General features: G+C 47.5%; 1 protein-coding gene across 1 annotated transcript in view; it reads left to right on the forward strand.

Annotated features, from left to right (window-relative positions):
- The window catches only part of Plxna2 (plexin A2), a 177,462-nt gene that overhangs the window by 102,225 nt on the left and 48,542 nt on the right, over positions 1 to 26,695 (forward strand). Inside the window, exons 4-10 of the mRNA XM_051148171.1 lie at positions 6,636 to 6,736; positions 9,783 to 9,906; positions 11,681 to 11,834; positions 12,341 to 12,437; positions 14,864 to 14,978; positions 22,601 to 22,801; positions 24,694 to 24,790. Coding sequence (XP_051004128.1) covers positions 6,636 to 6,736; positions 9,783 to 9,906; positions 11,681 to 11,834; positions 12,341 to 12,437; positions 14,864 to 14,978; positions 22,601 to 22,801; positions 24,694 to 24,790 — 889 coding nt within the window. The remainder of the gene's footprint in view (positions 1 to 6,635; positions 6,737 to 9,782; positions 9,907 to 11,680; positions 11,835 to 12,340; positions 12,438 to 14,863; positions 14,979 to 22,600; positions 22,802 to 24,693; positions 24,791 to 26,695) is intronic.

The raw sequence follows: 26,695 nt of genomic DNA on the forward strand, positions 1-26,695 counted from the left end.
TCCAGTGTGGATCATAGTATATAACAAAACCCAATGGCCTGCTCTTTTTGGAATTGTGCAGATCAAATGAAATCATTCTGTGAACTTAACCCCTTGTCTACATAGCACCCAGGGAATGGTTCTCTGCCATGTCATTCCCTTGCCTACCAATGACTGTCAGATCATTTTTCAAAATCGAAGCTGGAATGGGGAAAAGAGGAGAAAATTAGACTCAGCTGGAATCCTACAAACTTGGGGTAGAACAATCTGTAGGAAGAGACGGCTCCAAAAAGGCACAAAGGAGGGAAAGAGTGAGGGAGCTGGTTCCCTCAGTTTCAGCTGCTGTGTGCTTTGCCCCTGGCCCTCAGGATCTGAGCTTTGTTGACTAGGCCAACTGCACACTCCAGCCAGGCTGTCTGTGACACCTCCCACCCTGTCACCTGGCTCTTAGCCACGGGCAAGGCCTGTGTTTCTTTCATTGTGTTAGGAGCAGGGCACACATGTAGGGACAGGTGTCCCATCTGGCAGGGGGCAAGCAAATTCCAGAGAAGCAGAGGATTAGATGCTTACTGTCTGGGGAACAGCTTTCCCTTATCCCTTCCCTCCTACTCTGCCTCGCATTTACATGGCCCAAAGGAATTCTGTGAGACTCTGATACTGCACTCCAGCTGCTACCCCTGAAGCAAGTGGTGAGCAATGCTCTGGCCTCTGAGACACTGGTACACCTTGATTTTACCTCCACTTTAGCATTTGCTCCACTGAAATGAGTCTTGGTACCCACTGAACTGTGGGTTCTAACAGAGCAGAGGAATTGGTATGACCGAAGGCTCACTGACCACCTCAGAGACCCTGGGACTCTGGCGTGATCTGTATCATAGAGGATTTCTACTTGGAAGTCAGGTGTTTATCTGAAAGGGCCCTCCAGGTATCAAAACCGTTTTTGCTCCTTCCAGGTCTTCATACAGGGTAAAAGATGAACACTAGTGCTCTGTCCTTTCGGATAGTCAGCTTTCAGGTCTTGCTGCACTCCTTCTGGGATTTCTTTCATCTGGAAATGTATGAATTTCTCTGTGGACAGGAACTGTCCCAGGGTCTCTGCCCAGGCTGAGGGTGACAGTTCTATCAGGATCACAGGATCACCCTGCCTCAGCAATGGCCTTCAGGAACTTCAGGAACAAGGAAGATTCTATTAGTGTCCCCAAGAGACTTGTCCCCACAGCCAGTCATAATGTTAGGGTGTCCCTGATGGACTGCCTGGTGTACTGAGTGGAGAGAGTTGGGTGAAGGGACCCCACATATACCCCACTGAGCCCTACTAAATAAAGTCCTAGAAAACACCAAGGATGCAGGTCCCCCTAGGCCACAGAAGATGAGAACATAGCATGAGTCATCTTTAATTAAGAGTATTTCTTAAGTAAATGACTTAATAGGACAGTTATATTCATTAGAAGTGTAATTATAAGACATAAGCTCAAACAGGAAAGAATGTGGAGTGTGCGGGTGGAACCCAGTCAGAGGTTGAGCGTGGATGCCAGGAAGCATCGGGCAGGCAGGGGCAGGAGTTGGTGCCCTCCCATGCAATTCATCTCAGAGCTCCCAAGCCAACCCAGGAATCTCAGAGCCCGGAACCTACTGGAGGGACTTTAGATGAAATAATGAGCAAACACTGAGTAAAGAACCAAGGAGTGTCCCATTAGACTCTGAATCAGTCCTGGAAAAGCCCTGCCCCTAACATATCATGGCCGCTCTGGGAGGAAATGCCCATTGTCCAGAGGCCTGGTGCACAGGGTTCCAGCAAGTGCAAGACTGCCACCTGGTGCTCCACACAGGGCTGCCCCAAACCTGTTCCCAGGTTTGAACATAGTTATTTGAAGATTCCAGAGACTGAAACTTAAAAGAACCTAATTCCTCCAACTAGGTGTGGTGGTGGCACACAGGGGCAGGAGGAAGGGAACTTCAGAGCCTGCCCTAAGTACTTAGCAAGACTTCGTCTAAAGAAAGAAAGAAAGAGAGAGAGAGAGAGAGAGAGAAAGGAAAGAAAGAAAGAAAAGAATGTGAGAAGAAAGGGTAGATGAGGGGCAGGGGAGGAGAGAGTGAGGGACTCAGGAGAGAAAGGAGGAGAAGCTGAGCTAGTGATAGTGATTAAAAAGTAAATAAATAACTTCATAAAACTTTTCAAAGAAACCATTTTATAGAGCATCGTGGAACTCTTTAGGTATTCATCCCTTCATGGTCTTTAAAATGGCAACAGCTTTGTAAGATACACAGGCCTGAAAATGCAGCCTAATGAAGCATGTCAGAATCAACATCATCGTCTAAAAGATGAAATAAAATAAAACTTAAAATAATGGAGGAAGCCCATTTCCACCTGAGTTTGAAGAGGTGGCCAGAGTTATTTTGTTTGCATCCAGGCTCTTAAAACATTACTTCCTGCCATAGCCCAAGAGAAGTCTGGTTCTGCTTTTTTCTGACCCCAAGACCTGCTATTTAAAGATGTCTTAAGAAGCTTAAGTCAGCTATATCAGACCCTCCAAAACTTCAGTACACCCGCAAACCAACTGGAGAATTGGCAGTCCCACTGAATGGACTCATAGCCACCTATTTATGAAAGATACTCTTTTTGACCTGTGTAAAATGTGCTGAAGATTTCAGAGCCTTTCTACACTCTAGCTCTCTTGGCCTTCCCCAGCCTTCCCAATGGGAACATAAGCCCACATTTCTAACTCATACTCTTCTACCCTGACCTCATACTGGTTCCTAAAAGGGATCTGCTTTCCTGGGATGTGGGACTATCCTCCTGGAATATGTTAAAGACAGTCATCGTGAAGGGCCCAGGCCAAACTCACACAAAAGCCTCCCAGTAGCACAGGCAGACAGAAACCAAATGCTGGCCACGGACAGAAGCTACAGGCTTGGCACTTTCCTAGTAGCTACATTTCACACAGTAAAAGATCTGATTTAGCCTAATGTATGCAAAACATTAACTTTTGAAGACATCAACATCAAATTCCTAGTGTGATGTTTGCTTTCTTTTCTTTACTGAATCTTCAGGATCCGTGTACACTGGCTATTTATGGCACACCTCAGTTTGGACTAACACTCTCAAATATTCAATAGCCACACGGAGCTAGTAGTGATCATATCAGGCAGTGAAGACACCAAAGTCTGTCTCCTCTCAGAATCCCTTCTGCGTTTTTTCATGTTACCCCTAGAACACAGCACTATGTGTCTCGTGACACTTCACGTTCAGCCTGGAGTGATAGCTATGTTTTTAATGCTGTTTTGTTTGTTTGTTTTTATAATTCTGATGTGTACTGCTAGCATATATGGAGCACCAGGTCAACAGTCATTAGCTAATGGATGAAACAAAAATTACGTGATGGTATACACAGGGAAGGTCCACGGGAGCATCTTACTGTAAGGGTCTCCTCCCTCCCAGTCACTGTGACAGCTGTTCCTCTGATTTGTGCCCAGCTCGTAGATCATAAAGAATACTGCAAGTTCTCAAGCCTGCCCTCCTTCTAAGTTTCCTGTTTCACTCTACTCTGCCTTTTATTTAAAAAAAAAAAAAAAACAAAGTCCAACCAGGAGGGCCCAGGAAACAGGAAAAATAGTTGTGCTGTGGGTCTCGTGTTTGGAGAAGAACAGGGTCTTAGTATCTCCACGGCACTTGGCGTGAAAGTGGGCTTTGTTGGTGGAGACACTGCTTTCATTCAGGGCCCAGTCCCAGCTGCTGAGAGCCGGGCTGTGTTTTGACAGACGGGCCGAATGCAATGCAGACAGTTGTTTTAATTTCCAGCCAGATGCAGACATCACTCACAAGGAGCCCGAAACCCAAGAGAGGGAATGGACACTGGACTCCTTGCTCTCAGGCCTTGCAGACCAGACTAGAGAGGTCCCAGATACCCTGAGACACTGAGAATCATCAGGCCTGGGCTTAGCACCCATTTCTCCAGGAGGCATCTGTCAAAAAAGTACTTCTTGCAGGTGTTGCTGTCTGTGAGCAGGTTTCATGGATTGTTCTTTGGTAGTGATAGCTGGATGCTGTCTTTCGACTGTCAAATGTGCAACCCTTGGGCTAGATAGCTCAGTAGGCAAATCTTTTACTGCACAGCATGAGGATATGAGCTCATATCCCTAGAGTCCACGTAAATCCAGGCTTGGTAGCATGGTTTAGAACCCCAGTGCTCCTACAGTAAGATAGTGGGTGGCGCCAGGAAGATCCTTGGAAACTCACAGGCCAGCTAGCTTGTATATACCAGTGAACAAGAGACTCTCTGGCAAACAAGGTAGGAAAGTTAGACACCTGAGTCTTCTCACCACATGTGCACTATGGCAAATGCATGCCTGCATTCACACACGCACTCTGTGTGTGTGTGTGTGTGTGTGTGTGTGTGTGTGTGTGTGTGTGTGTGTCTCTCTCTCTCTCTCTCTCTCTGTCTCTCTCTCTGTCTCTCTCTCTCTCTCTCTCTCTCTCTCTCTCTCACACACACACAAGGGGTGGGGGGGAGTGAGAGAGCACTGTTTTAAAGAAATGGCCTCAAAGAGATGTGAGTAAAAGTTAGAGAGAAAATTCTTGGATATTAACATTGTATGAGACTGCACAGTCTCCTTCCAGGCTTAAAGTCCCTTTCATAGCCTCCCAGAGGAATATTGCCCTGCCTGCCATTCGTCCCCATGATGGGTATACTTTGGACAGAGTGACTGTTGCAGATCAGACAGTCCTGAATTTATGTGAAGCTTTCTCATCTGATACTGTGAGCATGTTTTGGTAGTCCATGACACCATTAGCCTCTTTCCCTGTTACATCACCCTATCAGGACATACGGGACGGATCCAAATCAGCTCAGACACTCAGATATATTATGGTTGAGATTTTTAAACCAGTGACTCCCTAACCTACACCTAAGGTGTCTACTTTTAAAACCACATTCCCTCCATCTTACTTCCTTATCAAAGAGAGGTTTGGTTTTTCAGGCTCACCATGTCACTCAGTTGTATTAAGTGCTATGGTGTACTAGGAGTGAGTGGGCCCATAACGGGAAAAGAAAGTTATACTGTCCCTCTCTGCCTACAAGTTCAAGTTCGAATGAACTTGCCTATGACCACTTCTGCCCATGATAACCCTCAGCTGAGAGAGTCCTTTGCATCTCTTCACTTGATGACTCCTCTCATCATCATCCTCTTTTTTCTTCTCTTCTTTTTCCCCTTCCTTCTTCTCCATCTATTCCTATTAGTTTTATAAGACTGAGTCTTATTTGGTCCCCCAGGCTGGCCTGGAATTCACTATGTAGCTCAGGCTAGGTAACTTATGAATAATACTCCTACCTTGGCTCCCAAGCAACGTTCAAGTGCTAGAATTCCAGACATATGCTAACATGCTGAATTCTTGTGCTTGAAGACTTGCCCTTAACCTCTGTCTCCACCTTCCTGACAGATTAGCCTGGTTAACCTGCTCCTGAGCTCCCTAGGCACTTACTGCTCACACCAATCCTAGGCCCCAACACTGAGCAACAGACAGAGTAAATCTCAGTCGGGGACTGCCGACTCCCTTGAACTGTTGGACTTTGCTCTGGCTGAATCTATGCCATTTGCTATGGGCTGTCTCTCGCTGAACATCAAGGCTACTACAACTCACATTTAGTAAGCTCTCACTGAGTTTACCGTCTTAGGATCCATTCTAATCTTCTGGGAAATATTTTGTGAACATGCTCCCCTCACACCTTTGTCGCCCTGCTGCCGGCCGGACGTTCTGTCATCGGACCGCAGGTCATGTTTTCACCGGCCTCATGCTTCTAGTAGGTGACAGTCCTCTCTGGCCTAGCAAATGAGCTTGTATTTCCAACCCAGCATGAAGTTTTGCAACTCAGAAGCTTCTTTCCCAGCCAACAACAAACACCTAAGATATGTCAACTGGAAAACTCCAATCCTTTTGCCTTTATTGTCTCATGTGCTGGGCAAGTACAGGAGAGTGGCGTCCACACACATGCAGCTCAGGCCCTTGCGAAGCCCCTTAGCCCCTTCAGAAAACCAGTAGGGGGGTCTCAAAAGATGGGCTCTGGGGAGGGAGGAGCCCGCAGGGACTTGGTCTGCCAGTTCCCACTAGAGCAGAATCAAGCAGGCAGCCCTTCCCTGTGGAGGTTCCGATTTTGCCAGACTTTCCAAAGAATGGGAGATTTACTGGGGAAACTGAATGCAGACATCAGAGAATGGGCTAATTGGATCCAGGTGGTACACTTGGTTGGCTATACAGTGCAGTGCCATGCTATGAATATTATTTGATGGGAAAGCCCCCCCGCCTCCGTGTGTGCTGTGCAGGAAGGATGTCTCAGACTGAGCCCAGCTGAAAGCTCTTCAGAGATGAGTTTGTGCCACTCAATAGCCTTTCAACAGAGTTAACCATTTTCAACACTTGCCAGGAACTTGCCAGGCTCTTGAAAAGCACTGGTGGAAAGAAGCAATAGGCTGGAGGATTCTCTTTGTACCCTGGGTAAAATCAAGAGTCCTGAGCTAACCATTCAGAAAATCTCTACTTGGGGCTAGCCTCTTCAGACTCAGCCCACAGCGAGATGGGAACACCTTAGGGGATAAAGGTGAAGCACACCTTCCGGTTGTCAAATGTGACCTTCCCATGCCACTCTTCCTCTCTCTGACAGGTTACCAGGGTCCCTGTTGAATCATGCGAACAATACACAACTTGTGGAGAGTGTCTGAGCTCAGGAGATCCTCACTGTGGCTGGTGTGCCCTGCACAACATGTAAGTTTGTGGTGTTCCAGAGGTGATCCTAGCATGCAGAAGGCTGGGAGCTTCCTGCTGTGATGGACTGGACAGTAAAGGGATTTCCCTCTATTGAACAATAGCGATCGTAAATAAGGCATGGTGTGGAAGGCAAGAAGAAGCCACACAGTTTGCTTCCTGCATGCAGCTATTTGCTCATATTCGCAACCACTTTGAAACCAAACTGTATGATTATATTCTCATGTCATTGTTAAAAGTCACAGTATAGCCACAGAATCCCCAAAATTTTCAAAAGCCTCTTGTTGTGGATGGATAGGAAGCCAGGCTAAAGGATACAGACCAGATGGCAGAGTGCTGGAATGTGGAATTCGCACTCCAGCTAGCTGCTGTGTGACCCTAGGCAGGCTCCCTGACTACTCTGCACCTCAAGTTCTCCTTCACTAAACAGGGAAAGCACCTCTTTCACAGGTGAATTGTGAAGCCTAAATGAAATAATAAGTGCTTTGGGAATAGAGAAGAGACAACACAAATCAAAATAATTATTAAGGACTCTGTACCCTTGGGAGGACCCTTCTGGCCTCTTTATTTCATGACTCCAAGAAGTCTGCAATGCATCCAACTGGTCTCATGTCCCTATTCAGACACATCCCTGCCATTGAACAACAGCTCAATAGAAATGCAAAATCACACTTAAACTTCCTAATTCGAAGAGCCCCAGAGGAAGGGAAAAGCGTGAAAGCCCCAAAGCAGGAGCCTGGCTGGGAATTCTGTTGCCCAATAGTGTTGGAAACTCCGTGGCATCATGCCAGCTAGCAAGGCGTCTCTATGAGATGTGCTGGGTTTGGGGCGGGGGTGGAGGCAGAGGGCCAGAGTTCAGGGTCCTGCACAATAGCTCTTGGCTTCCAGCCTCTGCAGCAGGTGTTGGGAGGGCTCTGGTAGGAGGGAGGGAGGCTTCACAGATGCAAAATCTGGACTGGATTTAAACCCACTGACAGAGGACTGAGACCCTGCTTGGGGTTCGGAGGTACAAGACTTCTCAAAAAGTTTTACAAAAGCGACCTCAACAAAACCTGGACAGGAAGTTTCTGTGTAAGTCTGACAGAGGTGGAGGTCATGATACCAGAGCCAGTAGCTCTGCTCCAGGAATGGAAAAGCCAGTAAATTTGTTGGCTTCCGATGAGTCTGACCCAACAGTCTGCAGGCTCTTTCTCTGAGGAAGTTGACAGTTCACTCACAGCTATGTGGGAAGGTCCTAGGCTTTAAGCCCTCTCACCCTGTAGTAGTCATGTCTTCCTGCTGCCTTCTATATCCTGCCCCTTCTTCCCTCCCTGCCTCTCTCTCCAGGCGTCAGGGACACGCAGGAAGAACATAGTAGAATTACAGGCCAGTGTTATTATTTATTCACAGCGAGAGCACTGCTTCCCCCAGCTTATACCAGTACCTATGGATGGATCAGTAGTGGTGCCATCTCTCAGCTACCCTAGAATACTCAGCTTCCTCCTGGCTCAGGTCAGATGTACCTTCTAGAATGATGGAGCCCCGTCAGGAAAGCCCAGGTTGTCTCTGCCCACTGAGCTCCTCACTTGTCTTCAGAGAATCTTCCCCACCTACCTGGGTACAGGACCTTCTAGCCGGTCCATCTGCCAAGCTTGCCTGGGGACAGAAGATGCGCCTATTATGGTTAGGTCTCTCCTTGCCTGGCATTCTCAGCTTCAGCAGACCCTCCTGCACTATCCTCTCACCTACTCCCCCATGCTGCCAAGCTAGCAGGACAGTGAGGACCCAGCAACTTCATCCCCAGGCGTGAAAGCCAGCCTCTTCTCAGAAAGTGGAGGGTTGAAGCAGAGGCCTGGTAACTGAGAGCCTCTGGGTCTCGGGGGCAGTGAACCCCACCTGCCTCTTATGTACTATTTGCCACTGCAAATGTGTTATTGTCTCCCAGACTTTTTATCTCTGTTAGGGTTGTTACCATAAATAGTATGATTTTTTAAAGCCATTTCAGTGAGTCAGTGAGATAAAGGCTCCAGTCAAGAGCTCACTTTAAAGCTATCAGAAGAATTCACTTGAACCTCCATAATTCTTTCCTTTGACAGCACTCATATTTGAATCCATTATGTATTGGGAAGGGAGGAGGGGAGGAGCTTGGGGAGCCAGAGCAGGGATTATTGCTTGGTTGTGGAATAGTGTTGGGTCCTGTGCCTGGTGTTTGGAGTTGCCCTGGCCCTGAACCTGCCCCATAAGACATAGCAAGTAACATCTCCAAGCTTCTGTGTTCAGACAACGCCTCACTCACCTGCCACTATAGAATGAGGCGCTTGGAGCTGGAGACGCTGTCAGGAGAAATGGCCACTTGAGCTTTCTGAAAGAGTCAGCCCTGGATACATGCTTCATATGTCTCTTTGACTTAAGGCACAAAAATTTATTTAAAATATACCTTGTAACACACAGAACATCTTATTGAATAAAACATGCTCTCTTCCTTTAAGGAGCCATTAATCCAGCCAAAGATCACGTGCATCCTGTCTCCTCACTAAGTCTGTCTCCTATTTGTTAATACCTTTGGGGGTGGGGGAAATGATAATGCTATTATTCATTGTTATTAATTTCAATATCACAAGGGCTAGCAGGACAATACATCCACTAGATGGCAGGCTGTATTCTGCGTACTAACTCACTTTACCCTTAGAGTAGCCTTCCATGTAGGTTATTATCATCATCCTTGAAGAAACAGAGAAGAGGAAGTTGAAGCAGCTTGCCCAGTGGGATCCAGCTAGCAGGTACCAGGCCTGGTATTAGAACCTAACACTCTAATTGCAGGGTTCATGGTCACAGCCCTGCTTCTCAAGTACCCCAAACTTCTTACTTACTTGAGCACCCCCCCACAGTACTAGCATGGCATCCTTTATACCTAACTAGCATCTTGGTTGAGAATGCATACCACAGTGGACACCTGAGAGTACAGTGAAAGTCGACACAGGGCAGCAGGGTACAGTGTTGGGGCCATGAACCTCTCCTACCCAGGGACAGTGGCACCATGACCTGTTATGAATCTGTGTTCATGTAGGTGCTCCCGAAGGGACAAATGCCAACGGGCCTGGGAAGCCAACCGGTTCGCTGCCAGTATCAGCCAGTGCATGAGCCTTGAGGTGCACCCCAGCAGCATCTCGGTGTCAGAGCACAGCCGGCTGGTAAGTACACACAGAGACATAGTGCTTCAGTACCCGCACGTGGATTTTTTTTACATTTAAATTTATTTTTAAATTGTATTCACTTTACATCCCAATCGTAGCCTCCTCCTGGTCCTACCCTCACTCCCCTCTTCCTCCCTATGCCCCTCGCGTAGACCTCAGGGAAGGGGAGCCCTCCTCCCCTACTAACTGACCCCAGCCTACCAAGTCTCATCAGGACTACCTGCATCCTCTTCCTCTGTGGCCTGGTAAGGCACCTTGCCAGAGGGAAGTGGTCAAAGAGCAGGTAACAGAGTCAGTGGCAGGGACAGCCCCTACTCTCCTCACTAGGGGACCCCTATGGAGACTTTGCTGCCTATAGGCTACATCTGAGCACGGGGCCTACGTACACTCCATGCTTGGTCCTTGGTTGGTGCATCAGTCTAGCCCCCTGGGGTCAGATTTTTTGGTGATGTTGGTCTTCTTATGGAGATCTTGTTCCCTCCAGGTCCTTCTATCCCCCCACTCTTCCATAAGACTTCCTGCCCTCTGCCCAAAGTTTGGCAGTGAGACACAGATTCTGCTTTGATCCCCTGCTGGGTGGAGTCTTTCAGAGGACAACTATGGGAGGCTCCCGTCCTGCTCCCTTTCTTCAACCATTTCCAGTGTCTGTTCTATTTGCCCTTCTGAGTGAGCATTAAGCATCCTCCCTAGGGTCCTCCTTGTTACTCAGCTTCTTTAGGTCTGTGGACTGTAGTGTGGGTATCCTGTGTTATATGGCTAATATCTGCCTATAAGTGAGTACATATCATGTGTATCCTTCTGGGTCTGGGTTACTTCACTCAGGATGATCTTTTCCAGCTCCATCCATTACACATATTGATCAGAATTTCAGTGTCCAAAAAAACAAAACAAAACAAAAAACCTTTGGTACTTCCTGTTGTAAAGGGTACAGTTACCACACGCTGCAAATTCATTATCTACAGATCTATTTTTGTACATCTGAGTTTAGCAACAAAAAAAATTTATAGCACATTCTTAGGACATAGTATGATTTCAATCTTCTGTTTGTTAATTATTCAAGAAAGCCTCAGCTTGCCATTGTGTTTGGTGGAAGCAGGAGAGAGATTAAAAAAAGACTTGAGACTCATTCAAAGTGTATGCTTAAAGAGAATATTAAACATAATAAAATAGCCCTCAACCACCTGTCAAGGCACAACCCAAAATATTGTATGTCCTTAGGCTCTGACTATAATTCCATTAAGAAGGCTTTATGACCACTCGTGAATGTTAATTACGTAATGAACCCTTCAGTAGTCTCAGTTCATTCACACCAACAAGAGGCTTTGACTACAGTGACGCTGGTGAAGCACTCGGGAGGTTGTGCCTGTAGTGAGAACTGGGGTCGTGCCAGGAGGCGCTCAAGCTAAGGCCTGTGATAGAGTCCTAAGTTCATGACTCACATGCAGATCCCTATGGGCTTTGCAACTAATTTCCATGTCACATAGAACAGGGCCTGAGATGAGTATTGGTACAAATACCCTTACTTTCTTGAATACCAAGTGCTTTCTGATGCTGGACAAGATTGAAGAATTAACAATAATTGTTATGAAGACTATTGACCTCATATGCCACACAACCATTTGTTATTCTAATTACTCAGTGTCAAAGATAGAAGATCACTAGACCAGTGCCCTTCTTTGATAGATGAGATCAAGAAGGTCCTTAAGCAATAAGTCCTTGCAGGGAACCTTACCTGGGGCCTGGTTCTCCTGAGCTCTTGCTTCTTCCACAGCTCAGCCTGGTTGTCAGTGATGCCCCCAACCTCTCTGAGGGTATCGCCTGTGCCTTTGGGAACCTGACTGAGGTGGAGGGCCAGGTGTCTGGGAGCCAAGTCATCTGCATCTCACCTGGACCCAAGGATGTCCCCGTCATCCCTCTGGATCAAGGTAAGGGACTGTGGTGCCACAAGAGCCATGGATGCCGGTGCCATGGTAAGCATAGAAGTCACAAATACAGGCATGAAGCTACCAGGGCCTGTCTTCACATTCCAGATTCTAAAACTGGCCTGTGAAACTTGTTTGAGTTTGGAAGCACACTGCTTTGCCTAAAGTGAGATTTCGAGGAGGAAAATGTTCGTTCCTTCTGGACTGAGAATGTATCATGTACACTGTGCCCGCTTTCCACCCCTTCTAGGCATAGGTGGGATTTGGGCGATAGATTGCACTGAGCTCTCTGCACAGAACTTGTCTTAATGGGCTCCGCGCTAATATTCTGAAATTCTGTCAGTAATTGAGCATGCCTAACCAAGTCAAGGAACTCATGGAATCTGTTACTGAGGAACTGTCTGAGATTCTCCAGAGGCAAAGCAGGCTTAGGCAGGCTACCATCTCTACGCCTGGGTAGCTCTGTGAAGTGGCCCTCAGGGTGGCTCTCACTCTGTCTTCTCTTGCAGACTGGTTTGGCCTAGAGCTGCAGCTGAGATCCAAGGAGACAGGAAAGATCTTCGTCAGCACTGAGTTCAAGTTCTATAACTGCAGTGCCCACCAACTGTAAGCATGCCTCCGAAGGAGCCTTTCCTGGGTCTGGCTGTGGGTGTGTGGGATTCCACGTCCTCCCTCTCGGGCAAGGCATTGCAGTAGTCACACTGAAGTCTCTCTCTGGGGGTTGGCGCATGTTCATTTGAACGGTTTCATTTGAACAGCCTTTAATTTCATTCCTTTGGCCCCACCCTAGCACACTCTGCCCCCAATTCTGCAGCTAGATGGCAAGGGGAGAAAGGGCCCTGACCTAGGATCTGTAAGAAGAGCTCTTCACTTCAGCAGGAACTGACAGTGAGTGTGGAGGAGTCTGCTATGCACACGGAGGAGAACAGGTGTGAGAACAGCAGCCTCCCTCAGCACCCAGTGACAGGGCCTGGCCTAGAAGAGGCTTTAACTTCAACACACCCCTCCTTAACACATACGAGTAAGACAGAACAAGAGGTGGAAATGGCTGGAGGCAACCAAGGCCGGCAAAGAGACTAGAACTAGATTTAAAAACAACAACAACAAAATAAAAAACCTAGATTTAAAAAAAAAAAAAAAAAAAAAAAAGCAGAGCACTATCCACTACATTCCAACCCTAGCTAACTCTGCTTGGAAATTTCAGACTTCTTGGAGGGAGGACCTGTCGACCTTCATAATCTAAGGCAGAAAACTGTTGTTGGTGAGAGCACTGGCCTCACCATAGCAATCCAGTGTGATGTCACCACACTCAGTGATGGATTGTTATGGCAAGGAAGATGCTGCCACAGACACCAAGCTCTAGCAGAGAAAAACAGGTCTCCTTGACAGTCAAGAGTCTATTTCATTGCTCAACATTATCTTACCCTTCTCTACTCCTGGCGTTCTATTAAAAGTCACAGTATCAAGTCCAGTTCTCTTTTTTAAATGCGGTAAAGCTGAGACCCATGGACAATAAGTGCTACAGTGACAGTGAAAAAAAATCAGCCAGTAAGAGAGTCAGGCTAGAGTTTCTTTTACCCTGGGCTATATTCATTATTTACTTGTTGAATCATAGGACGTTATCAAGAATCCATCAGTGATCGAGTACATGAAGTAGCATTGACTCAAACTCAGAAACAAAGTGCCTTTAGACATGACTGACCTTAGAGTGCACATGGCTAGGAAAGCATCCTTTCTGGGGTGTGTATGGACCAAGTCCCTTCACACTTGGTCTTACTAGCCTGAGACCCCTGGATGGAAGTCCCTACCACCCAGCCTTAATAGGAACCCCACCAGGGGGCGCCAGATTGCACACCTGTCTCTGCTCATAACTGCTTAGAATATTCCTGAAAGGCGAGGAGGAGGAGGAAGCCAGAACTCTCGGTACATTTTCATCACAGTAGTCTTCACACACAGAGAGCCTCCAGGTGAACCCAAAGAGAAAGAAGTGTTCTCTCTTGGAAAAGCATGTGTGCCATTCGTACAGGGTATTGTTCCGTGCTAGGCGCTCTAGTGATGTGGGACAAATAACCATTCAATACTGTAAATTCCCCAAGCTCAGTAGCACAGGCTCTGTGAGCCAAATTGCTGATATTCAGGTGACATTCAAGAAGTTGAAATAATAGCTGATTTAACTTCTTGAAAATAATAATCATGGTCTGGGGAGATGGCTCAGTGATAAAGAGCACTGGCTGCTCTTCCATAGGTCCTGAGTTCAATTTTCAGCAACTACATGATGCCTCACAATCATATGTAATGGAATCTGATTTCCTTTTCTGGTGTGTATGAAAACAGAGCACTCATATATTCATTAAATAAATAATCTTCAGAAAAAAGAGTAATGCTGCTGTTAATAGTCTTGTACACTTTTTTAAAAAGGAAGGAAAATAATAATCACATTCAACATTATTCTCCCCAAAACCATTTCCCATATATTATCTGACAACACTAAGGAGCCCTGTGGACGACACAGGAATGTTTTGTTACAGACAGATGGAGAGACTTTAATGCACAGAGTGAGTGACTTATTCAGGGTGACATCAGTGCTGGCAGCAGAATCCGGACTAGAGTCAGATCTGCCTAACTTCTGCCTCTCTGTTCTCTGAGCTACTCTGACTGATACACAGTGGGATGCTGGCATTACCTACCAGCAATCAGCTTTTTAGAAATCTAATTCATAGTATCTACCAATTTCTGTCATTTAAATGCTTCTGCCATAGCTGATTTCAGTCCATCAGAATGAAATTCTAGCCTGCAAAATTCCTGAAAATACAAGCTAGCACACCACTGTTTTGTAGGTTAAATTATCCCTACTGCTGGCCCAGCTTATTCCTACTTCTCTGCCCCATTATCAGCTGCAGAGTCCACAGTTGTCAGCACTAGAAGATGCTCCACTAGTTTACCTTCCCAGAGTGAGATGCGCCTGTAAGGATAACAGCCTTCCTTCACGTCAGGACTGTATGGCTAGCCCTCTTACTGTCTCTCCCTCGCAGGTGCCTGTCCTGTGTCAACAGCGCTTTCCGCTGCCATTGGTGCAAGTACCGCAACCTCTGCACACATGACCCCACTACCTGTTCCTTCCAGGAAGGCAGGATCAATGTTTCAGAGGTAAGAAAGCTCCCTGGGGCATGACAGTATTCCCAGAAGAGCAGCCACCTTATACCGCAGATGGCCTGTCCAGTGGCTTAACTGTGTCTTGTCCTGCTTCTACATGTTATAAAGAAGTGATATTACAAAGCTTAAGAAAGTAGCAGCAGATGGCTGCGTCTGCTAGACTGCTAAGACTGCATTCACGAGTGTAAAGGTGACTGCTGGTCGGAATTAAATGCTCAGAGGCAGCACACCCAGTGAACAGACTCTGCGCTGAGAGAGCATAATGAGTGCTGCCTATTCTTTGAGCCTAGCCCTCTGCTTGGCTATAGACTTACTGTGCTTCAATAGAACCTCCACTTCCAACCATTTTTTCATGCCAACTTTTCTTCCAACTCTAAAAATCAGTGATTCTTTGACTGTTGTATTACTGGGTGGGTGGCCTTGGAGACAGAGAAATCCAGCTAGTAGGAAACACCAAGCATTGCCAAAGTCCTATTATGTTCTCTAGTTGAAGCTCCTTCCCGACGGTCTGACCTGCTTTTGTCATTGCTACAGTGAAATGTCGTCTCGTTCTTCTGTGCTGTGCATATTCCACTTAATACCAGTTATTCACTGAGATTGATTCACATTTCCCCAACATGCCTCAGCTCCATGAAGCTGCTTTTTCAATTTCCCTTTCTTTTGTCTATTTTTCATGTCCAGGGTTAGCCAATTAGAACTAGGCAGTTGGGACCTTGTGTGTGTGTGCAAGAAAAACTTGCAGATATTAATGAGTGACTGTGGAGTTTTCATATTCTACTGTAGCCTTTCTAGATATATTTTCCTCCTGCATTGAGCTAGAATTGCTTTAAAGCAAGGGCCACGTCTTATCTTTATATCCTAATCCCTTACCAATGAACATTTGTAGAACACATACATGGGAGGAAACCGTGAATAGTGAGTGACTTCTGTACCTAAGTCTAAGTGATGGAGACTGTGCTGTCTGTCAGTGATAATGTTTTAAATGAATTTCTTAGTTGTCCCAATCTTCACAATTGTGCTGGTTGCTTCTATGGCTAAACATATAGTATATCTTGGAATATTTTTGAAACCTTTTCTGAAATGATATATTATATGCAGTTTTTTAAAAGTAAAGAAAAAAAAAGCTGAGCAGTGGTGGAGCATGCCTTTAATCCTAGCACTCAGGGAAGTAGAGGCAGACAGATCTGTGTGAGTTTGAGGCCAGCCTGATCTACAGAGTGAGGTCCAGGACTGCCAAGGCTACACAGAGAAACCCTGTCTTGAAAACGCACCCCCTAAAAAATGTTCTGTGTTAAGAGGAAGAGATAGATGCCCCCTAACTAGTATTGAAGACAGACCAACCCACAGCTGCCTCAGAATTATAGAGCCAGCTCTCCAGTCCCTAGGACACTCTAGAAATGGCATGCTGGAATGCTGCACTGATATTAGTAGATACTGGGAATTAATTCCTGGCCTGGGTTCTGCAATAGTTTGAAACCAGTCTTCTTGGGGATGGAGCTTAAGTGCAGAAGGTTTTAAGGCAGGGGTTAGCACAGCCTGGGAGCCAGTGATAGAATGGCCGTGTGAAGCAAGCCACTCCAGAAGAGCAAAGGGCTAGGCGGTGAAATGTTAGTCGTTTCTGTCTCAGAAAGCGACTTAGAGTGTGGCTACTGAAGTTCCTTCATGAACTGAGAAAGGAAATCTGGGACCACAGGGGACGGCTGCTGCAGATGAGGACAGAGAGCAGCTCTGTGTCTGTGTAGGCCATCCTAGTAGACAGATGGACGTCCAGAGCCAAGCTTCACAGGGGCCAGCAGCTGGAACAAGTGGGAGCAGATTGTCATGGGAAGCAGGCCCAGCCCCCTTCACCACAGGAGCCAGTGAAGCGTAGCTCCTCTCCACCAGCAAGTGAGGGATTTGAAAGTCCCAGAGAACTGGCTAGAGAGGGGCCACTGCCACCCTGTTTACTCAGGATTCAATGATCACCAAAAGATCTTGGGGGCAAACCCAGATTTTTGTCCTTTTTGGTGTGGTCTAACCTTCGCTCTCTGGTGTGTGTGCCTTGCCCTCTTGCGTCTTTCTCCTTCGCATCTCTCCATGTGGTTGTGTAGGCAGTTGCTGTCTTGCTCTCGTGCATGCTGCCTCTTGGCTCAACACCGGAACTAAACGGAGGCTGTGAGGGTAGCTCTGAACACGCTCCCAGCACAGTGGCTAGGGCCACTTTCTCAAAATCCTCAAATACAACGGAATCTTTTAGCCACAGCTGATAACACATTCCTTCCTGATCAGTGGCTTCCAGGCTTAGCTTTTCTGTTTCAGGGAACCCAAGAATAACAAAAGTACATTCCCTAGCTTGGGTAAAATTGCTTTAGGGACCATAAATCCCCTAGATGTCTGTTTGGGGTTACTAGAATATCTTTTTTACCATTTCCATCAGGCCCTCCTCCCAACTTTGAATCAAAATTCCATGCCTGTATACTTGGTAGAAGCAGTGTATCACTGAGTAGCACCGCCAACCAGCACCGCCACGGTCACATTTCATGTGGTCGTAGTGTCGCACGTGTAGCACGATTCTCAGTGTGCCTTCCCAGGACTGTGCCATCAGCACCACCTGAAAACTTGCTAGAAATTCAAATTCTTAGGTGTTACCCCAGGTAAAGCTGAAGGTAGAGACCCACTGACAGGTGGCATTTCATTTCATTCTCTGTTGAATGTAACTCTCACGTGGCATCAGTAGTAACCAGGAGGACACCAATCCGGGGGTATTGCCCCAGGCTATGGAGAATTCAGCATTCAGGAGAATCAGACTGGCTTGGGAGCTGTGAGCATATTGGTCTCCTTGGCCATGGTTATACTAACAAGCATGGCTTGGCTCCTGCCCCCTTGCTGTTGGTCAAGAGGGTCCACTTGTGGCTGGCCCATCCATCACACATCTATCTCCACAGATAGAGATAATTCCTAGGGAAAGGTCAGAAGGGCCATTTCCAGAAATCCATCTACCCACATTGTCCTTTCTGAATCTGTTGGGCCAAATCCGTGCTTAGGACTGACAGGGAAGAAGTGACGAGCTCGGCCACAGCACGTGCAATCCTGAAATATAAACGTAGGAGCTTACATCTATTATGGATATTTCATGTGTGCATCACTTTATTTGTGAATTGATTTTATTTAGTCTTGACTATTGAGCTGATTCTGTGACAGACAAAACTAAGGCTCAGTATTCCTCTGATGGTTGGTCAAGGAAATGCAGATGCCAGAACTCAATCCAGTGAAGTGGATTTGAAGAAGCTTGGCTCTCCTGATTCTGCCACGCACATACATACACAAGAAGTACACGTAATCATACTAACAGTTGTTAACCCAGCCTGTTACCACAGAGCTACTGTAAATCCCTCTGTTGTGTAATCTACTTGTCAGGTATTACTAACGTAACGCCATTTTGCACATGAAGAAGCAGAACTTCATCCAGACCATCTCTCGAGCCCTTTTAAGGTGACGAGCCTCATCTTCTCTACAGTCTCTCCCATGTAGCCCCCCAGCTTTCTGACAAGCTGCCTAAACCGCTATTGGCTGCAATGCAGTGTTAGCAGGTGGTGCTCACAGGAATATGTACAGCTATCAGCCTTGAAAGCTCATTCCTTCCATAGCTGAAACAGGCCCAGTGAGATGTAGATACATAAATATCTTCTTTACACCCATCCCAAGGGAGAGATAGAACCAAATAAATCCGATTAGCTTCTCAGGATGCTGGCTGCTCTCACTCTTTGAAGTCCAGTAGGTGAAGATAATGCCATTTCCACATGGGAGAAGTCCTTTTGTGGACCAGCAGGTCCCCAGCACCAAATCAGGGGGATCCCAGACAAACTGAGTGGGCAGCAAGGCCATGGGCCTGCCTCTCACCCAGCCCTGGATGGTCTCAAACAGGACGCCCGTTTACCATCGTCTAAACTGGGACACCTGCTGAAGAGACTTGGCTCCAGTGTGGGGAAGACAGAGGAGATAACTTAAGGTGGTTATTTAGAAGTCCATGTGGTCAGCAGGGGCCATCAGTATTTTTTAAATGTTAACTAAAATCTTAACATTCTAAAAAAAAGTTATTTATTTATAGTTACTGGCTTTCTTGTCCCGTTGTTTATAGTTATTGGCTTTTTTCTTGTCACTGGGACAAAACATTCTTTTTCTCCTTCTCTCCCTCCATCTCTCTCTCCCTTTCTCCCCCCCCCCCGCCCTATCTCTCTATCCTCTCCTCCCCCTTCCCTTCCATCCTCCTCTCTCCCCCTCTCTCTGCCCCTCTGTCCCCCTCTCCCTCTCTTTCCTCTCTCTCCTCTCTCTTCCTGCTCTCCCCCTCTACTCTATTTTTCTCCCCCCCCCTTCACCCCATGCTGTGGTGTGTGCACAGACACAAGTGGCATAGAAATGGCTTCCGATGGAACCTGTCACCTTCCCAAGCTCCAGATGTGTTGACAGTCCAACGACTCTAAGACTTCCTGGCTGTCAGTTCTCCTGCCTCTGGCCTTGCTTTCACCATTGCCACTTCTAGTCATCTCATGGACCCACCTCACAGACCAAGTCTGTATCTTACTTGTTGCTGAAGTTACAGATTGTACACTTGGGACACCAACCACTTCTTTCCTTTACCCTGGGAGTAGAAGAAAAGTTCTTTTCTGTCTGATCCAAGAAAAATGGCCAAATAAACAAAACCCAATGCATCCTTTTACTACCAGGCCAATCTCAAGCACAGTTAGGTATTAGCGAAGAGCCTATTTGTCATCTTTAAGGCTCAAAGGAATGCAGGGAAGTTTTCTAAAATTCTGGGCTATTCTTTGAAAAAATATAGTACCTTATAAATAACTCCTGCCCATGACTTTCCTCTAAGCTGTACATACATCGGCACATCCGAGTATATTCAGTTATTCCTCCGTAGCCATAGAGGACAGGAACTAGTTGCAGGACCCTTTGTAGATGCCAAGTCCCTTCTCTTAAGGAGTGTGACGTTGTCACAAAACAATGCTCATTCTGTCCTGTACCTTAAATGATCTCTAGGTTACTCAGCATCTCTCACTCTGTGTCAGTGTATGTGAGTCACTGCTTTCTTTATTTGGGAAATAATCACAGTGGGGGTCCTGTACATATCTAGTACAGGGTTAATGGCTGATGGAATCCATGGATGCTGAGGGCAAAATTACAGGGAGGTGTTTGTTGTCAAAAGAATAAAGGATGCTACAACCTTATTTGCTGACCTGAGACACCATACTTCCAAAAGCATATCTTTAAGATTCTAAGCCTCCTGAAATTTAAATGTGTTCTCTGAATTCATTAGAGAAATAAGAACCTGTCCTTTACAGCACTTTGTTCAAAATCTGAATCAGTCACCCCCTCTCTTGTGCGTGCGTGCGTGCGTGCGTGCGTGTGTGTGTGTGTGTGTGCAAGCGTGCAAGCACACACATACAAACCATTATGCATCAGACTTATTTCTGTCACACATTCTAGCTTGTTATACTCTAGCTAGAATTTTAGCTGCTGACTGGATGTGCTTCCTTTCAGAGGGATACCTGGATTTCCCAGCCATAAATCTGTGAAAGACTCTGCCAAAGACGCCCGCAGGGGATGACAGTAAAAGGGCAGAGTAAAGAGCAGGGTTATGAGTCGACAGCTTGAACAGCTCCTAAACTGGGACCCATCTGCTCTGGGATTTCGTATGACCCTGTCCCTCTCAGAAAAGCTGCTTGTTGGAGTCCTCCTATGAGGTGCTAGTGGGCGGGAGTGGCCAAGCCTACCCTGGAAGTCTTCCTGGTCCTCCCAGACACGTCTCAATAGGAAATTCTGGCGGTGCTCCTCAGTAGATAAGGCTGTGCCTGAGGATGATGCTGCAGCTCCAGAAACCATGGCCAGCTGTAGTCCTGGCTTGGGAATCAAACTGCTTCTCCTTTCTCCCTTATCAGCCTCCACAGTTGGAACTTAAAAGAAACTTCAAAATTCTTTTGTTTATTGTTTTATTGCCTTTTTTTACAGTCACCCTCCTGCAAACAATGGCTAGGTGTCCACTACACATCTGACACAAGATGAAGACTTGGGGTGGAAATGCTCAGACTCAGTCTGTGAGAAGATCACACCTCAGGGGGGCAAAAAAGAGGGGGCACAGAAATTGTGGCTACACAGATTCAGTGCAAACATGGGGCAATACCCAGAGTTCTACTTCAAGTCAGGACAGGAGAGGGTCAGGCCAGCTTTCCTGAACCAAGTTAGGAGGTTGGGTAACACCAATGATCAGCTACCTGATTATGCGGAGGTAAGGCAAGGCCAGGAAGCAGATGGCAGTGATCAATAGGAGTTAATCTTTGATGGGGAGAAAAACATGTCAGATGCCCAGATGTGTGATCAGTACGAGAGATGGCACGCAAGAACCATGTGGCTCGATGTGTTTAGACGACGTATGAAAACAAGCAGGGTTACAGGCAGGTAGAGACCAGGGTATGTTAGGTCTGCAAGTGGGATCTGAAATAAAAAGAAGGGACTGTGTATGTCCACACAAAGAAGGTGGCCTGCTCTGCAGATCTACAGTAGAAGTTACTCAACAGCCTGTATTACACAAGCTTTCTAACGGGGATGGTTTCTGGCATCTGGAGTCTCTTCTTGTAGACTGTCCATACCTTGCCCAAAGTCCAGCAGTTTTGGTACTGAGGCAGTGAATACCAGCAGTACCCTCTGCAGGCCTTGTAGCCAGCCATGTGAGCTTCAACACATTCCTCAAATCCCTCCTTCTCCAGGAACTGGGGTCCGGAGGACAGGAATGTGGAGCTTCCTGCAGGGACCCCTAACTGATCCCTGGAGATAAGAAATGTTTCCACATCTCCCCTGTAGGGGGCAGGGCAGGCAGCAAGTCTCAGATCTTTCCTGTGGGAGGAATCAGTCAACACTGTTGTGTTGGACCTCTGCCTCCAGGGCACACACTGAGCAAAACTGACCTCCCCCGCTTTCTCTCCCTCCCTCCCTCTCCCTTCCTCCTCTCTGTCCCTCCCTCCCTACCTCCCCATCTCTCCTGCAACCTTCTCTTGGCTCCTCCCTACTACACTCCCTGTTTGGGTTTGTTTTCCAAAGCAACATTGCATTCACACCAGGTAATGAAATGAGATAGAAAGCCAGGGCAAGTATCTAGAAGGTAGCTAGGGGAGGGATGGGGTTACTTGATCCCCCTCCCCTTCCCCCTTCCTGGAAAGCTGGAAAGCCTGGCTCATCTGCAGCTGAGAAGCTGAGGCTGTACATTACAGCTGCCTCTGGCATCAGACAAGGCAAAGCGCCAAGGGGCTGGGGAACCAGATGGAACCAGATGGAACCAGAGGTGAGGTGCTGAGCTGGAGACAGGGTCCCATGGAGGCTCTTTCATTAAGTCTCCAGAGATAAAGCTCACAGTTCTCCATACTGGTGTTTGAAAGTTAATACACACCCTAAGATTAGGATGGCTTGTGGAGTGGTGGTGACAATATCAAAGCCCAGAAGGAAAGAAAGGTTCCACACACACACCTCCCCCACTTTCTGAGCCCATCTCTTAAGGTGCAGCTCTTCTCATGGCAGCTGGCCTGGAAGGTCCTGTCCTGGTTCAGGTGAGAGCTAATGGTGCTCCCTGCTTGCTCACTTAGGACTGTCCCCAGCTTGTACCCACGGAGGAGATTCTGATCCCAGTTGGAGAAGTGAAACCAATCACCCTTAAGGCCCGAAACCTGCCCCAACCCCAGTCTGGCCAGCGAGGCTATGAGTGCGTGCTCAACATTCAAGGAGCCATCCACCGGGTCCCTGCCCTGCGCTTCAACAGTTCCAGTGTGCAGTGCCAGAACAGCTCGGTAAGCAGCTTCTACGCATGCCAAGGCACCATGTTGCATCACAAGCAGCACCCGAGTTACCAGGGACAGGAAAACCTGCAAGCACACTGAGCCTTACCTTAATGGTGGAAGTTAAGATTTGGGGGTTCCCTTCTAAAAATCACATTTTTGCCATTGGTGAAAACTTCTGCCAAAAGGAACCAACTCCACCCAGCACCCTATGCCCATGCAGTATGTTAGGGTGCTGGAGGGCTGCCATGTGATGAGGACAAACAGGAAGGGCTGGGAGGAGAGAGAGGTGATGCTGCGGTTCAGGAGCTCCAAGGGTTAAACCTGCCCAGAATGGGAAAGCACGAGGTGTTTAATTATAATTCCAGCCCAGAGAAGATCTTTTTATCTGCCAGCTCCCTGTCTCTGACTGTGGGGGGTCAGCTCGGAGATGAAGGACTTGACAAAGGTGTTGAGGGAAGCTAATTCGCCTGGGAGAGATAAAGAGAATCTGGGCCTCTTATCAGGGAGCTGTCAGCTTCTGGGGTCACAAGCATTTGATAGAATTTGTAATCGGTGCCAAGTGCACAGGAAGCCAGACTGAGGGGGAGAGCACAACAAAGCAAGGAGGAAGGGAAGGCTGGGTGGGAGGGCAGTGGCGACATGCCCCCAGAGCGAAGTGACCATGGCTAGAAATGGGCAGACATAAAGAAGGACTGCCCAGGACACTTAGCAGGGTACAGTGGGGACTGAGTCACCCAGAAGGTTGTCCTCTGTACGGTCAGAAGAACAGGAGACTCGGCCTCTGATGGAGGCATTTCTTTCTGCTGTGCTATGAGACATCCAGGAAGAAGTGAGCACTTTCTTAGACGCTAAGCCAGGTAAAAGCCTATCTGCAGAGGGAGAGGAGGAGGCTGGGGACATAGCGCAGTCAGCCAGTGCCAGCCACCCTACCGCAAGGACCTGAATTAGTATCCCCATCCCCACATAAAATGCGGGTCACAAAGACTCACAGCTGTAATCCCAAGGCTTGGGTGTGGTGGAGGATCAGTGATCCCTCTGGGCAGTCAGTCTAGCAAAATCTATGAACTCTAGACCAATCTCAGAAAATAAGAAGAATGATCCAGTCTCAACCTCTGGCTTCCTCATGTGTATGCATACACACACGCGCGCACACACATGTGCACACACACATACACACAAGCATATGTGCAGACAAACACATAAAGAACTCATTACATACACCTGAGAGAGAGAAACCAACCAGCCACTCCACAACTGTTGACACGTGCCCTGTTAATAGACTTTAGGTGTGAGAAAGCAATGAGGACATTAGTTCTGAGTCCCCAAACACATAGACTTTAGAGAGAATAAGTGAATGCATGAAAAACAAATGCAGCCTAGTTCTCAGAAAGTGCGACACTGAAGACCAAAACTGGCAAGATCAAGAGTCCAAGGCTAGGAGGGAGCAAGAGGGTGTGTTATGTGTGTTTGTGTGTGTGTGTATGTGTGTGAGTATGTGCGTGTGCATGTATGTGTGCATGTATATGTCTGTGGTGTGTGTGTGCATGTGTGTATGTGGTGTGTGCGTGTGTGTGTGTGTGTGTGTGTGTTTCTGTCAAGGATATCAGCAAGGACACGGGAGGATGAGTGTGAGGTGGAGTAAATGAACAAAGGGAAGCCCACAGGATGGCAGTTAGAGGGAGAAAGCAGCATGCCTTATGAGATACAGACTCAAACAGTACCCAGAGAGGGGCTTCAGCAGGAGAAAGAACAAAAGGCAAAGCCAGAGGCTCCTGGTGACCTTGTTGACTAGAAGTCACATGTCCTAGGGTCCCTTCGGGCAGCAGGAGGAGTTGCTTGGCGCTCTGGCTTCCTATGACAGGGAACCGTGACAGATGTGTGCTCCTGTCCTGTCCCCGCAGTACCAGTACGATGGGATGGACATGAGCAACCTGGCAGTGGACTTCGCTGTAGTGTGGAACGGCAATTTCATCATTGACAACCCTCAGGACCTGAAAGGTGAGTTTGCTCTTTTCATGACCTTGGGAAAGGCTGGGGTTGGAGAGATCAGAGCAGGCTGCTGCTGTGCCTTGAACAGCACACCCCCTCTGCCAGCAGACTTTCTCAGAGACTCCTAAAGCAGCATTTGAAGCCATCAAAGGAGTCGTGTTGGGAGCCCTGTTTTATTACAGCCAGAGCATCTGCCAGGCGGCTGCCCGCTCATCTGCGCTGTTCTCTGGTTCCTGGTGACTTTGAAGTATCTATGGAGTCGGACCTAGGAGAACAGCAGGCAGGCTGTCCTGCCAGCTTCCCTAGAGGTGGAGATACTGCTCTGATGCAGGCTCCCCTGCCCACGTTCTCAGCCCTGGTCACTGTCCCAGCACAAAGATGGCTTGTCAGTCTCTAGTCCTGAGACAGTGGGGGTTGGTGTGCTGACTCGGGCTTACATCTGGAGCAGCGAAGCTCTAACTGAGTTAGAGCTAGATGGAAATGCTGAAGCTCTTGCCCTGTAAGCTCACATCACGCTCATCCAGGAAGCAGGTCCTGGCAGGCCCGCCCCCAGGGCAGCCCTTCAGAGCAACCTAGCCACTGAACACTTGTCATAGGAGGCACTCACTAGGCAATCCCAACTCACTGGGGATTGTCCTCATTACTTGCCTCAGTCACTCTAAAGTGAGACATAATTATTCCCGTCCTGTAGATGGTGACGCTGAGTCATATGGTAAGTGCTTAGATAGTCTGTTTCAAAGCCTGCATGCAAGTTAGTACACTCCCAAGACATGAGCCTGTTGCTATTGCTGCTGGGCTCAGGGTGGGAATTGAAGCCGTTCCCCCATCAGGAGTCACATATCCTATTAGGCTCCAAGTAAATGGATTTGTCCTAACCTCTACTTCCAACTCCTAGGTCTCCAGGAGGGCAGTTAAGGGGAGAGTAGGGTCCGTGGGTGCTTTAGCGTCTGTGGAGTACAGCTTCTGGTCCCAAGTGCACTATTACAGTCAGTGAAGATGCATCAGTCCAGGTAGTTTATGTTGGCTTGTTGCTAGGCTAGATTTTTTTTTCATCACTAGAAGATGGATGTTTTCCTTGCTAAGTTAGATCAATTAGATCCCAGAGGTTGCAACCAGCACCTGGAGGAAATGCCACCAGGTCCAGACTAGTACATCATGCTCTCCTGACACCTCCCAGGCTCTGTAGCTGCATGAGCAGCCTTGGCTTGCCTCCCCACTTGTATATACCAGATCCTCAGTGTAAGAGAAAAAATGCACATGAAGTGGCTTTAAGTACTCTGGTTCCCAAACTCAGCAAGCCAAGTTCCACTGCTGGTGGTTCTACTTGGAACCATGCAAATTCAGAGCAGCTGTGGCACCACTGTCCATCCTAGTGTCCACGTATAGTCCTTAGAGGGAAGGAAGCCCACTGCCTTGGGATTGCTGGGGATCTGAGGAGCTCATACATGAAGGTTAGGTGACTCAGATTTGCTTCACAAACATTTGTCCAGTTTCGGAGTTCCTGGCCTTTCCTGTGCCTTGGAGACCACTGGCAGGCGAGTACTTAGGACTTAGGGTGCTGGGTGGTTTGTCCGGCTGGGGCAGGGAAACCTTGGCAGATCAGAGGTGTCAGGGAGTGCTGTGAAAGACAGAAAAATGCCTCTCCCATGGGGCATGTACATGACCTCCAGCTGAGTGCACAGCCAGGTCACAAAAGCTTAGGACAACTTGCCTGGGAAAGATGGAAAGTGGCTTTCTGAGTCATTGCTCAGTATCCACCAGGGGATTAGTTCCAGGAACTTCCAGGATACCCACATCCAATAGCACAGTATTTACACATAACCACAAATATCTAAATCATCTCTAGGTAATTTACAGTGTATAATTGAATATAAATGCAGGGGAAAGAGTTGCCACATGCTAGTTACTAAGTAA

The sequence above is a fragment of the Acomys russatus genome, chromosome 6, assembly GCF_903995435.1.
Source record: "Acomys russatus chromosome 6, mAcoRus1.1, whole genome shotgun sequence".
Classification (NCBI taxonomy): domain Eukaryota; kingdom Metazoa; phylum Chordata; class Mammalia; order Rodentia; family Muridae; genus Acomys; species Acomys russatus.